Raw genomic sequence first — 17,452 nt, forward strand, 5'->3', positions numbered from 1 at the left:
AGGGAGAAGCCTCCGTGAAGCCTGTCTAGGTATCTCCTAGTAGGAAACCGGGCCGGAAAAGGTGGGGAGAAGCCTCTGTGGGACCTCGACCCTCCCTGTGGTTTCCCCAATCACACGCATTACATTGATTCCTATGGGAAAAGTTGTTTCTTACAAACTTTTCTACTTAAGAACCTGGTCACAGAACGAATTAAGTTCGTAAGTAGAGATACCACTGTATATTCTGACTTCTTGTTCTTACCATCTCCTGGGTATTTAGATTCTAACACCAATTCAAGTTTGCAAATAATATTTAAAAGCATTTATACAGAATGCTTGTTTGTTTATTACATTTTAAAACTGTCTATTTCCCTTAGAGAGGAATTCTGGGCAATGTATAATAAAATGTTAAAATATAAAAATAGTATGTATAAATTACAGATTTAGAGGGAGTCAAGGATGATTACACACTGTTAAAAATTAGTTAAACAATTGAAAGCAGGATTCTCAGAACACCAGCCAGCTCCATAGTTGTGTGCTCCTGTGTATTCTCCACACAAGGCCGCAGAGCCATGTTTGGGCTCTTTTTCAGAAGGTCAGGAGACGGAAGGCTTGTCTCACCTCAGCAGGAGAATATTCGATAGGGCAGGGGCGACAGTAGATACAGCTGTCTTTCTAGATTCTAGTGGTCAAAGTTCTTTAACTCAGTGTTTCCCAACCTTGGCAATTTGAAGATATTTGGACTTCAACTCCCAGAATTCCCCAGCCAGTATTTGCTGGCTGGGGAATTCTGGGAGTTGAAGTCCAAATATCTTCAAGTTGCCAAGGTTGGGAAACACTGCTTTAACTGACAGGATCTGCAACCTATTTTCCCTGCCTGATCAAGTAGGATGGGCTGATGTAATGGGACAAAGAGGGTTCTGTAGGTAGCCTGACTACATGCTATGTGGGTGGGTGTGGGTGTCATATCAATACCTTGTATTGGACCTGGAAGCAGTAATCATAGTTTAGTTTGGATAGGACAAATGGGTGGTCCTCAGCTAGCCATTGAAGTCAGTAGAACCCTAGACGGCAAATGTTTCTCAAAATATATAATTCTTCAAATATAAAACCCTGTCAAAGAATCCTTAAGCATTGCAGTTCATGACAAGTAGCCTTGTGATGCTCCTTTCCAGAGTACTATAGTCTCTGTTGAGATAAGTAGGTAGGAGTGAAAGGTATATGTGATTACTGTAGTGACTTTTCCCAGCATGTATGGATTCATTACAATTTGGGGCACAAGATGGAACTTTTCAGCACTTTTTAGTGGTGTAAAGTGGAGCAGGAATTTTCTAGCACAAACCTTTTGATACTCTACTTTTAATTTTTTTAAAATTTATTTTATTTATTCATTTGTCCAATACACAAATACATAGGAAGAAAGATAGACATGTGATAATATAAAAGAGGGTGAAAGTGAACTTAGAGGAGAGGATATATGAAAGGAAGAGAATATATAAGATTGGTGAAAGATAGGAAAGACAATTGGACAGGGGACGAAAGGCACACCAGTGCACTTATGTACGCCCCTTACTGGCCTTTTAGGAACCTGGAGAGGTCAATCGTGGAGAGTCCATGAAGAAATCTTTGCAACATTATGCCTGACCTATTTAACTTCTGTAAAGTGTCATACAGTGGAACTGGCATCCGTTACTAAACACTGGTGTGATCTCAAGATATGATTGTTTCCCAGTATTTCTGCATGAAACTCAAATCTTCAAATGGCCTCACCTTCTGGTGGTTGGTATAAAATGTTTTATAAATGGTATTATTTACGTAGAAATATATTTACCTTCCTAACTGCCCAATAGCATTTTTGTGCCAGCACTGATAACCACCTTCCTCATACAGGGTAGTAATAAAATTATTCCTGAGCAAAGTGGAACTGAAAGTGACTTATGTTATAAATGCTGCCCGAGCATTTGAACTTAACAATGATTCATGTGGGAGCCTGAGGTTTCTTGCCGCCTTGATAATGGGATAAGAAATAGGTAATAGATTTTCATCTATTCTTTTCACTTGCTTTAGCTGGTTCTTTTTAAAACGATCTAATAGTTTTTACGCCCACAAAGCTGCAAGAGTGAGGACATCAAAGGCTATCCCAATGTTAATTCTCAAAAGGGGAGGTAAATAGTTGTATGCAGAGGCTTTTTTAATTTTAAAGAAACATAAGGAATATTTGGAAGTAATATTCTATTTTATATTAGACAAGATTTATTATTTATTTATTTATTTGATTTCTATGCTACCCTTCTCCAGAGACTCAGGGCGGCCTACAGCAAAAATTAATGCAAAAACATGTTAGAAATGTAGATTAAAATACAATCTTAAAATCCCAATGCTTAAAATTAATCCATCCCATTCGTTCCATCATGTACCATACATTCAATCGTTGCCCAGGGCTAGATATTGGAAACTCAGTGGCCCCAAACCTGTCGACAGAGGTGGGTTTTTAAACCATATGGAAGGTGGAGAGAGTGGGGGCAGTGCGGATTTCTGGAGGGAGTTTGTTCCATAGAGATGGGGTCGCCACAGAGAAGGATCTTCCCCTAGGCCCCACTAGATGCCATTGTCTGGTTGGCGGGACCTGGAGAAGGCCGACTCTATGGGACCTGACCAGTTGCTGGGATGCATGAGGCAGGAGATGGTCCGTAAGTAATAATAATTAATAATAATAATAATTTATTAGATTTGTATGCCGCCCTTCTCCGAAGACTCTGATCCAGTGCAGGTAGGCTGGTAACTTTGAGATAAGTTTAATTCAGAGTTTCCCAATATTTCCAGCTTTGCGGACTGATGGGGAAGAGAGGAGCTGGTTCCCTGTGAGCAGCGGACAAACACGTATTTGTGCGGATCCATTTGCATGAGTGGTGGGCATGTGCTGCTTGGGCAAATGGAGTGCATACACTTTTCATTGCTCACATAAATAGGGATAGGCGGGCATGTGCATGCTTGTCCACCCCTTTGGGCAGCCCAGTTCTAAACAGCTCATAACCGATTAGTGGGCTACACCCCACAGGTTGGCGACCTCTGCTTTAATTTAAAGAGTACCATTAGAATTTTCCTTCAATGGTAAGTTACTTAAACTTATATAATAATACAATATGATTAATGTTTTAATTGTTTAGTCATTGACAATATCAAAAAGCTATAAAAACAATAGAGAGAAAACAATAGGACATATTCATAATAATTCATCATCTCCAGTGAATCCACGTGTGTTCAGTGATGGCAAATGTTTTCAGCACCGAGTGGCAGGCATAGGCTACTATGGTTAGGCTCCTCTTGACATGGGGCCAGGTCAGCTTAATCAAGCCAATGTTTTTGGGTCGGCAGCCTGGCCCATAAGCGCCACCTCCACCAGGCATTCATAGCAAATGGTGTGGAAGGAGGCTTTAGGGTACCACTTGAAGCTTTTGCCCAGCTGCAGAGAATGCTCCTCCTTTCTAGCAGCAAGTTCGCCACCCTGTTCATGGCTACTGTGATGCCTGAGAACAATAAGAACCCACGCAACTGCTCCGCCTGGCCTGGCCGCCTTCTCTTCCGGGCTCAGAGCAGTGTGCAACTGGGAAAACAAGGCTGTTGACAGTGGGCAGCTTTTTATCCTGTGTACTTAAGGAGAGATTTCCAACTTACATTCCAACATATCTATCATTTTGAGCTGCATACTGGCATTGTAGGGCGTCTGAATGTCAACCAATCTCTTTTACATCGTATTTCACAAGCGCTTACATCCTATTTCACTGGGAAGTCATTTGGCTGTGTGTAAGTCTGTCAGATGCAGTTAACATTGGAGGAATTCTCTTAAAGATAAAACGAGCTCTTTTGGTGTCCCAACAATTCTTAAACAGGGAGAGCTGGTTATTCCGAAGGAGCCAATTGTTAATTCTCTTCTCACTCTTTTCATTATACAGTAATACAGAATCCCTCTCCTATTGGACATTAAATGTCCCTTCCTGTTAAGTCCATGCTGCTCTCTCTTAATGTTTGGCCTTCTGTAAGTGATTAGTTTGTCTAGTTGTTTCTAGTAAAAGGCTTTTTAAAAAGAGCCTACCATAAGTTGTTACTCAATGACTGGTTCAATTACTATTAAAAGGCCTTTTCTAAGCAAGGCACATTCTCACTTGTAAGTTTTTGTCCCTTCCTAAAGGAAACTAGAGATGCTGGAGAACTGATAGCAGCCTCAGGAGAACTGAGTGTAGTAAAGCATTTTTGGAATCTTGGCGAGAGATGGAGAAATCAATTGTTGCTCAATCTTTATTTGCAGGTCATTCTTGGGTATTAGTCTGTGATTTTGGGTTGCTTTGGAGGCTATGAAGTGACCATCATTCCTGAGTTCACTCTAGGTTATTTCTTCCTTTTTTCCACTTTATAAAGTATTTAAAAGTGCTCACTAGTAAATATGAATTCAAATCTTCCCAGGTTTACCTTTTAGGTTTATTGTATAAATAAGGATGGCCAACATTCAAAGATAGTTTTTCTTTAACTCTTCCATTCTGAATAACCTTTGCAGTCATGATGTATAATGTAAATCTAATGTTTGGCTTGTAACAGCAACTAAATAAAATGTCAATGGATAAAGAATCTCTTCATTTGTTAGTATCAGTATAACTGAGTAATTTTTTCCTTTAGAGATTCAAGGCTTTGATATATACAAGTCACCAATATTAGTAGCTTTCTCTTTCTTTGTACAGTCACAATTTGCAGCAAGATCTTGTTTGTAGTTTTTCATTTATATCCACCACATCTAAGTTGAGTAATACGCAGGAATCCTGATGGGGAAAAAGTCACAGAATTGTGTTCAGCCAGTAAAATAAAGAGATACTTTTTTATTCAGTATTTGAAATAAAATTATTTAAAATAAAATTACTGTTAGTGGAGAAAAGAAATTCAAGCAGCATCCCATTGTAGTAATAGACTTGGGGGATTATTATTATTATTATTATTATTATTTATTGGATTTGTATGCCGCCCCTCTCCGCAGACTCGGGGCGGCTAACAACAATGATAAAAAAAACAGCATGTAACAATCCAATTAATAAAACAACTAAAAACCCTTATAGTAAAACCAAACATACACACAAACATACCATGCATAACTTGTAATGGCCTAGAGGGAAAGAATATCTTAACTCCCCCATGCTTGGCGATAAAGGTGGGTCTTGAGTAATTTGCGAAAGACAAGGAGGGTGGGGGCCGTTCTAATCTCTGGGGGGAGTTGATTCCAGAGGGACGGGGCCGCCACAGAGAAGGCTCTTCCCCTGGGGCCCGCCAAACGACATTGTTTTGTCGATGGGACCCGGAGAAGGCCAACTCTGTGGGACTTTATCGGCCGCTGGGATTCGTGCGGTAGAAGGCGGTTCCGGATGTATTCAGGCAAAATGCACCCCATTAAGTGATGCTGTTGTAAAGTGATGTCATGTGACTGCATTGCTTCGCAACAGCAACCTTGCACTTCCAGTTACAGTCATAACTTTGGGACCCTGTGGGTCATTAAGCAGGAGAACGTGGGAGTTTCAGGCAAATAGGCTCACAGGTGACAGCTGAAGTGAGAGCAATGGGCAGGCATGGATGTTGTGAGCAGGCATGCCAGAGCATGGTTGTATGCACGGGCACCATAGGGGGCATCGATGTGCTGCAGACCAGCACTAGGGAGTATAGGTGGGTGTCGCAGGGGGACAGGGCCACTGGTAGGTACTGAAGAGCATGGGCAGGTGCAGAGTGCTGTGGAAGCTGGGGCTGCACATTGGTGTTACAGAGCATAGGCAGACAAAAAAAAAGCAGTGAGAACGACTTTGTGGGAAGCTAGAAGGGATTGTTGGAATCACAATCACATTATTATGCAGATGCTGCAACAGCCACAAATCTGAGAATCACTCATAAATCCCCCTCATTGAGCACCATTGTAATTTTGAACAATCACTGAACAGGTGGTCATAATTTAAGGATTACCTGTATTAAAATTCAGGAAAGAGATTAAGTTTATGGAAAATAGATGTTGGTTAATGCTAATTTTTTATTTGATTTGAAATGTATGTGCATTTTTTTTACTGTTTTTATTTATTTGTAACCTGCCTTTATTATTTTTACAAATTACTCAAGGTGACAAACATATTTAACACAAATCATCCCCCTCTTATTTTTCTCACATCACCCCCCCCCCCCCCCCTTTGAGGTGAGTTGAGTTGAGGGAGTGTGACTAGTCCAAAGTTATACAGCTGGCTTTCATGACTAAGGCAGGACTTTTAAATAAAATTTTTAATAAGTCGAGGACTATCTGTAAAGTAAATAAATAGATAAATATGAACATCACACAGCTTGAGTGTTCATTCTATTGAATTGGAAGGAACTGGTTTCAGTACCTTAGTATACTAATAATCAACAGTTATTTATTTTATTTATTTATTTATTTTGTCCAATACACAATGAGGGTTTTAGTGAGTATATATCAATATACACATAGTAAAATACATGATGAAGGTTATAGAGGAGATACTCATAGTAAAATATATCTAAGAAATAATACAAAAGAAGATATAGGAATAGAATATATAGGAATAGAATATATAGAATATATAGAATATAGGAATAGAATATATATATATATATATATATATATATATATATATATATATATACACACATACATACATACATACATATACATATATATATACACATACATACATACATACATACATACATATACATATATATATAGGAATAGAATATATCAATGAAAGAATAGAAGAAGAGATATAGGAGATATAGGAGAGTAATAGGACAGGGGACGGAAGGCACTCTAGTGCACTTGTACTCGCCCCTTACTGACCTCTTAGGAATCTGGATAGGTCAACCGATCTAAGGGTAAAGTGTTGGGTGTTTGGGGATGACAGTGGTATGGCCAGTATTGCAGGTAGAGCTGTACAGCCAATATATACAAACCTTTTCAAAATTGAGCCTTTCTAGTTCATATTTTCTTTCTTTAAAGCTTTCTTTTTATTACAATAAATAATAAAATATGCAAAGGTAGCAGACGGATCTCTCACCTTGGACAGTCTCTTTTAATTCATATTAAATTATATAAGAAAGTTTTTCAGTTTTCTTACCTTGTTCAATATTTCTTCGGCTAGAACCAAAAATGCATTTTCAATATTTATATTATCTTTTGCACTGGTCTCAAAGAAAGGTATTCCATATTCCCAAGCAAGCTGGAATGCAAAAAAGGAAATAAGAGAATACTTTGCTTTAAAATATAATTCTTAGGAAAAATTAACTCATACACTGTATATATACTAATTCCCATGGTAAAGTCGAGGACCATCTGACTACACATATTTATTCCTTTATTTACTGAATTAACATTTTAAACTAAAACTTATAATGGGATATTTAAGCAATGATTGAAGTGATGCTTCTTCACTTTCAGTTTATCTAGCTTTCTTTAACCTGTGACAGATGCTTCCTTTAATAACTAGATTCAAGGTTGATATTCTCGAAGATGGTACATTTGTTCCTTATAACCAGCAGATACTTTACATTAAACATGATGAAAATAGATATCATATGTGCAGCGTATGTTTTCAATGTAAGCATGATCATATTTAGTTGTTGAGATACCCAGTAAAAAGATCAGATAATAAATGATGTAAAGGAACTTCGCCAGACTGAATGGAGCCAGATAGACCTACAGAATTGAAAAATTATGTTTCACAGTTTCAAATTTAAAAAGTACCTGTCCAACATTTTCATCTGATCTTATCTCCTACAACCTTATATTCCCCACTCCCCTGCTAAGAGGTTGAAAGCTGAAATGTATTTGGCTTGATACGCAATTATTTATGCATTCTCAAATCTGTATTATAAAATATTTACTTTAAAACACTCATTCACAACTTTTAATATACAAATGTTTTAAAATCATATAAAATAACTTTTAGAAAATGTAATGTCTTCCTCCAAGCATATAATATCTCTTTTTGAATTAAATATGCAAAGTAATTATAATTAAGATTAAGAGTTTTAGCCCAAGGTTTGGTTATAATCACTGTACTATGGACTTAATATTTTAAAAAATAAATTGTACTACATTCCAAGGAACGTAAAACTTTTAAAAGTATATTTTTAGTTGATAATTATCCTAGATGGTTCTCATAATCCCATTTGATGCCTCTACGTACATAAACCCCACCCCTGCCAGTCATCAATGAGTTGGCAAAAGTAACTAAATAACATGATTTCAGAAGTTTATTCTACAAACCACCATTTGGGGACCACTACACTTCAAATGCAGTTTCTATAGGAGAGACTTTGAAAAAATAGGAAAGAAAAGATGAATATTTAGAGTTGGAAAAAGACTTGTTTTTTGATTCGCAAATGTCATTGTGTCACCTGAATTCAGTATAGCTCCATGGCAAATATCTTTATGGGGGAAAACAGAATTAATAACTATTTTGAGCACCTGTAATTATTGCCTTCCTCTAGTTTCTAGAATTGATTGTTTAGAATAATAATAATAATAATAATAAAGACTGAATGATTTGTGCCAGCAAAAGCAAATCTAAGGGAAGCAAATGAAAACCTCGCCCAAGTGAAAGCTTGGATTGTATCTTTCATTTTATTTTATTTTTTTAAAATATATTTTTATTAAATTTTATTACAAGAAACAAAAAAAAATACTTAAAGAAAAAGTGCCCAACACCAATAAACCCCACCACCATTTAGGGGGTTAAATTATTTGCAATAAGTTTCAATTTCTTCCTTAGCTCCGGTTTACATTTCTTTACATACAAAAAGTGATTGGAATTTATTTTTCACATTGTTGTCATAAATTCTACTTAAGATATAATTTTTCACCTTATTCCAATTTTTCACCTTATTCCATAGGCATGAAAACGAAGTTCATAAAAATCATGTATCTTTCATTTTATGAACTTCCCTTTCATGCCTATAAAAAAATCCCTAGAAAGTGTTGTATGAACGAGCAAAGAAGTGTTTTCCTTTTCTGTTTTAATCATCTAATGTAGTATATTGACATTTTATTTTTAAAATTAAAAGAATAATGAAGATTCTTCTGGGTTTGCACACTAACAACTAGGTTGAAACCTAGCATGTTATGTGAAGCCAGTCCATGTGATGAGTTTATGGTTCAGTGTACTGCAGCCCTGGACAGCTAGTAAGTAATATGATCCCAAAAGATTATAAACTTTTAAGATTATGTAATTTACAGGTGAAACTCAAAAAATTAGTATAGCGTACAAACGTTCATTTATTTCAGTCATGTAACTTAAAAGGTGAAAGTTAATATATGAGAGATATTCATAACATGCCAGGCAACGTAGCTGAAGCCATGATCTGTCATAGTTGTGATGATTATAGGGTACAGCTAATGAAAACCCCAAATCCCCCATCTCAGAAAATTAGAATATTACATGCAATCAATTAAAAAAAGGATTGTATATAGAACAATATCGTACTTTTGAAAAATATAAGCATGCATATGTACTCAGTACTTCATTTGGGCCTCTTTTGCAGCAATTACTCCTTCAATGCGTGACGTGGATGCTATTAGCCTGTAGCATTGCTGAGGTGTAATAGAAGGCCAGGATGTTTCAATAGCAGCCTTCAGCTCTTCTGCATTGTTCCGTGTCATGTCTCTCATCTTTCTCTTGCCAAAGATTCTCTATGGTGTTCAGATCAGGCGAGTTTGCTGGCCAATCGAGGACAGTAATCCCACGGTCACTGAAGCAGGTTTTGGTGCTGTGGGCAATGTGGGCAGGTGCCAAGTCCTGCTGGAAAATTTAAGTCACCATCCCCATAAAGCTCATATGCGGATGGAAGCATGGAGCACTTCAAAATCTCCAGGTACATGGTTGTGTTGACCCTGGACTTAATGAAGAACAGTGGATGAATATCAGCAGATGACCTGGCTCCTCAAATCAACACAGAATGTAGAGAAATATTACTCTGGATCTCAAGCATCTTGCAGTGTGTGCCTCTCCATTCTTTCTCCATACTCTAGGTCCTTCGTTTCCAAATGAGATGCAAAATTATATGAAAGGCTGTTTTGTTTTTCAAACTCCTCTTAACAGTGTTTTCGGTCACTATTGTCTGCTGTTACAAATGTAATATAATACACTTTTGTTTGTTTATTCATATTATTATATTAATATAATTATTATATTAATATGATATGATATAAATATGATATTATTATATTAATATAATATAACATTAATATGATATTATTATAATATAACATTAATATGATATTATTATAATATAACATTAATATAATATTATTATATTAATATAATATTATTATATTAATATAATATTATTATATTAATATAAGAAGCAACATTAGTTTCTTCAGCTTTTCAGCCAAACTTTCCTTCAAGATCTTAAGGCAGCTAATATGGGACCACCCTTTATTGTAATACAGCAGCAATTTGGTGAAGTAGGCTGGGCTGAGATAATGTGACTAACATAAAGTCACTAAGTAGGTTTTCAAGAGTGAACTTGAATTTGGGGCTGCCCCAAACTAGTCCAACATTGCTTCCCAGTAAACGTTCATTAACGAAGTAAACCATCATAAGAGTCCCTTATAAGGAAGTGGTCAGCAGAAAAATGTAATAAATAAAAGTAAAAAGCAGAATCTTTCATGTTCTAACAGAAATATAAAGGCAATTCAGAACATAAATGAAACTGAGGCATTGGGAAAGGGAACCATGGATTTTGTTCCATTAGTAAGCTAACAGTTGTAGGGTAGTCATAGAAAATTGGAAAATGAGCTGAAATACTTAAAGTGAGCAAATTGGATATCTCAACACTGCCACCTTGTGATCATTTAGAATGATAATTTTTACCAGAGTTGTGTGGTCACAAATACTTAGAAACACAGAAACATAGAAGACTGACGGCAGAAAAAGACCTCATGGTCCATCTAGTCTGCCTTATACTATTTTCTGTATTTTATCTTAGGATGGATATATGTTTATCCCAGGCATGTTTAAATTCAGTTCCTGTGGATTTATCTACCACGTCTGCTGGAAGTTTGTTCCAAGGATCTACTACTTTTTCAGTAAAATAATATTTTCTCATGTTGCTTTTGATCTTTCCCCCAACTAACTTCAGATTGTGTCCCCTTGTTCTTGTGTTCACTTTCCTGTTAAAAACACTTCCCTCCTGGACCTTATTTAACCCTTTAACATATTTAAATGTTTCGATCATGTCCCCCCTTTTCCTTCTGTCCTCCAGACTATACAGATTGAGTTCATGAAGTCTTTCCTGATACTTAAAAAAAGAACTACTGTAATTTCCTTGAATGCCACTTGAAATACCTGACATGATACCATATTCAATTTGTGGTGTTAAGGTGTTTTTTCCATGAGTATATTTGCTGGAAGATTGTTTGGGCTACTTTCTCTTTTTACACTCATTTGGTGAATTACAAAATGCAGGAATATTGATTTTTGACAGCTGAGTTAGAAGGAATTCTGGGAACCACAAATGAACGGATTCCCTTTTGCACTGAGGGGAAATATTCAAGGAAGATGTTATTTAAAAGTATTAAACATGTAGAGTGGAAGAAGACAGAAATAAAGAAATTTCTGAAAGTGTTCTATTTTCAATTTAACAGATTTTTTTTGTAAAATGAAGGGGCATAAAATAAATTTAACAAGGTGGTCATTTTTTCAAAAGCTGCCACAAATTTTAAATGAATTATCTCATACTTTCTATATTACAGTATAATGAAATCCAATTATTATTTAACCTTAGAGGGGACAAAATATAAATGCATTTTATACTGTACACACTGTGAAGAAAATAATCTTTTTTCCCCTTTGTTTACCATTTTTCTTTATTTCCCTTTATTATGTATTTTTTGGGTTAAAAATTATTTTAAAACTATTGAAATTAAATTCAGTCTTTCGGCCAATGATAATAGCTTCTGCTGCTAGTAGATCATTGGAGCACTTGGGGGGGGGATGTCTTCTGAAAAATTGGAAGATACTGGTTAAAGCAAATTTTGAATCCACATCCGAGACAAATAGAGGGAATAAGAAAAGTATAATTTTATGAATAGAAGCCCATGGTTACATCCTTGGATTCCCCTCTATAATGCTACCCATAATATTTTAAATGCAGAGTTTTATAATATTTTTAATTGATAAAATTAAGAAAAATGGAAGTTTCAGATTTAATTTCTAAGCATTTTTACTATTGGTTTATTTTTTGCTGCCAAATGATTCTTCACCATATTGTCCTGAGTTTTTCGGGATTGTGTGGCATAGAAGTTGAATGGATGGATGGATGGATGGATGGATGGATGGATGGATGGATGGATGGATGGATGGATGGATGGATGGATAGATAGATAGATAGATAGATAGATAGATAGATAGATAGATAGATGGATAGTATTGAAACAGCTGCTATTCTGCGATAGTAGAAAATTACATTTACGGTCATATTGTAAATATATTTTTATAATGTACCCCAAAATATTTAAGTAACAAGGCAATAGCTTGCCTACCTTTTCTCCTTTGTTTTTTGAAATTACACGTTCTGCCTCCTTATCGCACTTGTTACCCAGCAGTATTATGTCTGTATTTTCACCTCCTTTCTATAAATAGACAGAATATGAATATCAATACATTGAAATATAGTTGTAGTATTCTTTTGCCTAGGCTTACAATATACATTTTCTCTATCTGAAAAATAAAACCTTACTACACCCAAATAGACAAAAAATGTGAATGGTACTTTATGTATTTTATGCCTGCATAAAATGGGAATGCTTTTTTAATGCTTATGCCGGTATAAAACATACTTTTTCAATGCTTATGTAAAATTGAAATAAAATTTTATTCATTCAAATTGTATGTATGTCACACATGCTTAACATGGCCAAGTGGATGTTATGCATAAGGAAAAGCATATAGTATACAATTATTTTTCTGTTGTATCTGAAATATGTTACATCAAAGACTGTTAAAGTTCTTCTGTCTATTCCAAAAACTAAATCTGGAATTTGGAAGTTTATATGCAATGTATCAAAGTATGTAACTTTTTCACTTCATTCAACATTTATAGATCCCAGTTCCTACTCAAGGATTCCAAGAACTGAAGTGACCCTAAAGAAGAATGTCAGATTAACGTTAAATTTAAAAAGTCTATGGAAATCACGTTCTTACCCTATAAATTTTAAATTTCTGGTCACCACACTTCAAAAAAGATATAGAGACTCTAGAGAGGGTGCAGAAAAGAGCAACTAAAATGATAAAGGGACTAGAGACCAGGTCATACGAGGAAAGGTTGCTGGAACTGGGCATGGATAGTCTAGTAAAAAGGGCTAGGGTGGACATGATAGCTGTATACAGGTACTTGAGGGGTTGCCACAGAGAGGAGGGGGACACACTGTTTTCCAGGGCACCAGAGGGCCGGACGAGGAACAACGGTTGGAAACTGACCAAGGAAAGATTCAACCTGGAGATAAGAAAGAATTTCCTGACAGTGAGAGCGATCAACCAGTGGAACGGCCTGCTAGCGGAGGTTGTGGATTCCCCAACTTTGGACACTTTCAAGAGGAGATTGGACTGCCATTTGGCTGGGGTGATGTAGGATTTCCTGCTCAGGCAGGGGGTTGAACTTGATGACCTGTAAGGTCCCTTTCAACTCTAATAATAAATAAAAATGGAATTATGCTGTTGCTAAAGTCAGGAAAGTTAACATAATTAACTCTGAGCAAAAAGAAAGACATGTAAATAGAATAAAACAAGATCACTTGCTTTGCATCTGTTAAGTTACGCGAGTACCTTTGCATCAGTGCAGTGATCTCATATATTATGGTGTAAAACTGAAATGTCGCCCCAACACACAGAAAAGATGCAAAGGAACAACATTATTATTCATGACAGTCAATATTAGTTATTAGTATCCTGCATACCTACTCATCATAACTGTATTGCTCAGTTTTAGCAGCAGAGCACTAGACAAGATTTATTAAGGTATGCCATTCCATCTTTTCTAATTTACTCAACTAATCTCATTTCATAAATGCAGCTGATGTTCAAGATAATGCAGTTTCTAAAATGAAATAACCTCATTATCAGAGTACAGGCTTAAAATAATGAATCAATCTAACCTGTGGTAGAGCAAAATGTTGATTTTTTTTCAGTAAGTATTGGAGCTTTACTCATTAAAGTCAATGGCTCCTTTACATAAAATTATATTACATTCCTAAAACACAGAATTGTGAATAGATAAGTCTATCATAAAATAATTTGTAATAATTAGAAAATATATCTCATTTTATTTGCTTTCTAAAAACTCACTAAAATTCTTGCATTTGAAAAACAATGAAATTCTTCTCTACTTTTCGGATATGTGTATCTTTATTCAATATTGATTTAAAGCAGTCATATCAGAAAATATATATTTTTTAAATTCCAGAAAAATACATATGCACATTACTTTAAATTAAAATCTTAATACACATTCCTTCATTGTGCTATTTTCACAATTCAGATAATCAATATTGCTTTGAGAAATCTAGAATTTAATTTGGTTTCTTTTCTCATTTATTCCTTAAACTAAGGGCAGATAGCTTCTTTATTATAGGAAAACCTGATACTGATTTGTCACCTCTAAAAATTAAGAACCATTCATATTCTGGATTCTTTATGATAAACATTATGTTTTTTATCAGCCACTAGGAGGCGTAGTTCAATAATAGTTTGCCACATTAGTATAGAAAAGTAATTGATTACATAGAGACTCAATGCAAGGACAGCATTGTTTTAGATTATCTGAAGAATTTGGGAGCCTGAGCAGATCTGCTATTTAACATATCTTTGCAATTAACATGCAATGAGATGCGATTTGTTACAAACACTATAATTGTATCTGAATTATTATAATTATTACCAGTAGTGAAAGTGAAGGAACCATGATTTTCATTACTTATCAACTTTTGAACCTCCTTTTATCTTTTTCCTACTTTTTAAATAAATGTTTTATTTCTTAATTGTTAATGATTCTAAATCACCTGGTGGATTAAAGTTTACACATAGCCACTGAATTAAGAGGTGAGGAATTAATTTCGCTTAGGTGCTAAGAGCACTAGAAAACATATTTTTCCCAATAAATAACTACAAGTATCTTTCACATTAAAACATCCATACAATACACATAATGCCAAAAAAAAAAGACACAACAGCACTTCTGTATACCTCATGCATAGAACAGGAACATGTGTAAATACTTGGTACTACAAAATACATTTTAATTACTTGAAAGAGATTAATTCTTGCTATTAAAAAGTAATAGCAAGAAATTGTAATGTCCTTAAGAGGGCTCCCTAAGATGCATAAAGTGCTTCATAAGCCATAAGCTACTAACATGAAGACTGCAGTTTTGTAAATACATCATTTGTTTCAAGTTAGATTAGCATGCAATTCCACAGGTTATAGTCACTCATCTAAGAAGCCTAATATTTAGCTCAGGTTAAGTGCTAGAGCAGAATATTAAAGCAAAAATACTTTAATATTTTCAAATCTAAAATGCATGTACACACAATGAAATTGTAAACAGAACAAGTTGGGGAAAATGCTTCTATTTCACAATGATTAATACATGGATTTCAACACTACAACATAAGAATTGCAGGAATATCTCTCTCTCTCTCTCTCTCTCTCTCTCTCTCTCTCTCTCTCTCTCTCTCTCTCTCTCTCTCTCTATATATATATATATATATATATATATATATATATATATATACATACATACACACACACACACACACATGTGACACATATAGATAGAATTGTCGGCTATCAATAAAATGAACTGCCTTGGAAATGGTCCTGGGTTGGGCCGAGAGGCAAATAAGGAGCTGTGATGTTCCTTCAATACACCAGGGTGATTCGACACAAAAATATGTAACCCTTCCCTGGTGCAGAGCTGAAGGGATTGGATACTGTAGCCTAGAGGATAATTCTCTGCCTTACAAGGCAAAGGTTGCAGGTTCAATTCCCAGTGGGTATGGCTAGCTGATGAGGCCAAAATAAGGCCGAAATAGATCTATCCTAGTCTCCCCTTAATTTTCAAATTCAGCGAAAAACATGTGACATATATATATATATATATATGGAATACACACACACACACACACACACACATATACAGTGGTACCACTACTTAATAACTTAATTCGTTCCATGACCAGGTTCTTAAGTAGAAAAGTTTGTAAGTAGAAGCAGTTTTTCCCATAGGAATCAAGGTAAAAGCAAATAATACGTGCAAACCCATCAGGAAAGAAATAAAAGCTCAGAATTTGGGTGGGGGGAGGAGGAGGAAGAAGAGGAGGAGGACAGTCACTGCTGAAGGAAGAAGGTGAGGGGAATCAGAAAAATCCAAATCTTTAAGGCTTAAAAAAAAGAGAGGGATTCTGAGGTGGTGAGGAGGAGCACACGCCTCCTCCCATACACTGCGCCAGAGAAAGAAACCCAGGGGCAATGGCAGGAAACCGGGCCTTTGTGCCTTTGTTCTCAAATTTCCTGGGAAATTTTTCCAGACTTGGGTTCTTAAGTAGAAAATGGTTCTTGAGAAGAGGCAAAAATATCTTGAACACCCAGTTCTTATCTAGAAAAGTTCTTAAGTAGAGGCATTCTTAAGTAGAGGTATCACAATAATGGGTTACCGTAATTTTTGGACTATAAGACACAACTTAGTTTTGGGGGAAGAAAACAAGGGAAAAAATTCTGCCTCTGCCTACCAGCATCCATCGGTATTCATCTGGCTAGCATCCTTGCAGCAAAGAGCAAATGGCCTGATCAGCTTCAGCACATTATTGCAGCCTGATTCAGCAGGAGCAGATGATTGGCGGGTGGATCAGTCTCCTGGAATACCCCCAATCAGCTGTTCTAGGCTGCAGGGATTGCTACAGACCATTGCTGTCTCTGTGCCTCACATTTTCGGACCGTTCCAGGTGGGGGGGATCCTTACTTCCACTTAGATTTTGATAATATCTGAAATGCAATGCATGGAGGCAATGCTATTTTCCTTCCACGATTCCCCAATACAATTTATAGAGCTGCATGCCCTCCTCCTGCATGCCCTCCACAGACTCACCTTATCTTTCCTGCTGGCCATATATGTCTCCCAGGCAGTGGTGGGCTATGAGCCGGAATACTAAATTGTGCTTACCGCCACGGCTCGTAAGTGCTTGCGGGGCCAGCGTGATTTTGCTGCTGCATCTGTGGAGGTAGCAAAATCGTGGACGGAGCCACAGGTGTGCCCGTGTTTCGGCATGCGTGGAAGCAAAAAACTTGCTGAAACACGGACGCACCTGCGGCTCCATGCACGATTTTGCTACGACAGGTGCAGAAGCAAAATCGCGCTGGCCCCGCAAGCACTTACAAGCCACCGT

At 36.3% G+C, this 17,452-nt stretch overlaps 1 protein-coding gene across 1 annotated transcript in view; it reads right to left on the reverse strand.

Moving 5' to 3' along the window:
* Nucleotides 1-3,118: 3,118 nt before the first annotated feature.
* Nucleotides 3,119-17,452, reverse strand: part of LOC139164951 (ras-related protein Rab-10-like) — a 37,054-nt gene continuing 22,720 nt past the window's right edge. The window contains exons 4-6 of the mRNA XM_070747705.1: nt 12,557-12,646; nt 7,128-7,229; nt 3,119-4,790 (exon numbers count right to left, since the gene is read on the reverse strand). Coding sequence (XP_070603806.1) covers nt 4,713-4,790; nt 7,128-7,229; nt 12,557-12,646 — 270 coding nt within the window. The 3' untranslated portion in view covers nt 3,119-4,712. The remainder of the gene's footprint in view (nt 4,791-7,127; nt 7,230-12,556; nt 12,647-17,452) is intronic.

The sequence above is a fragment of the Erythrolamprus reginae genome, chromosome 3 (assembly GCF_031021105.1).
Source record: "Erythrolamprus reginae isolate rEryReg1 chromosome 3, rEryReg1.hap1, whole genome shotgun sequence".
NCBI lineage: Eukaryota > Metazoa > Chordata > Lepidosauria > Squamata > Dipsadidae > Erythrolamprus > Erythrolamprus reginae.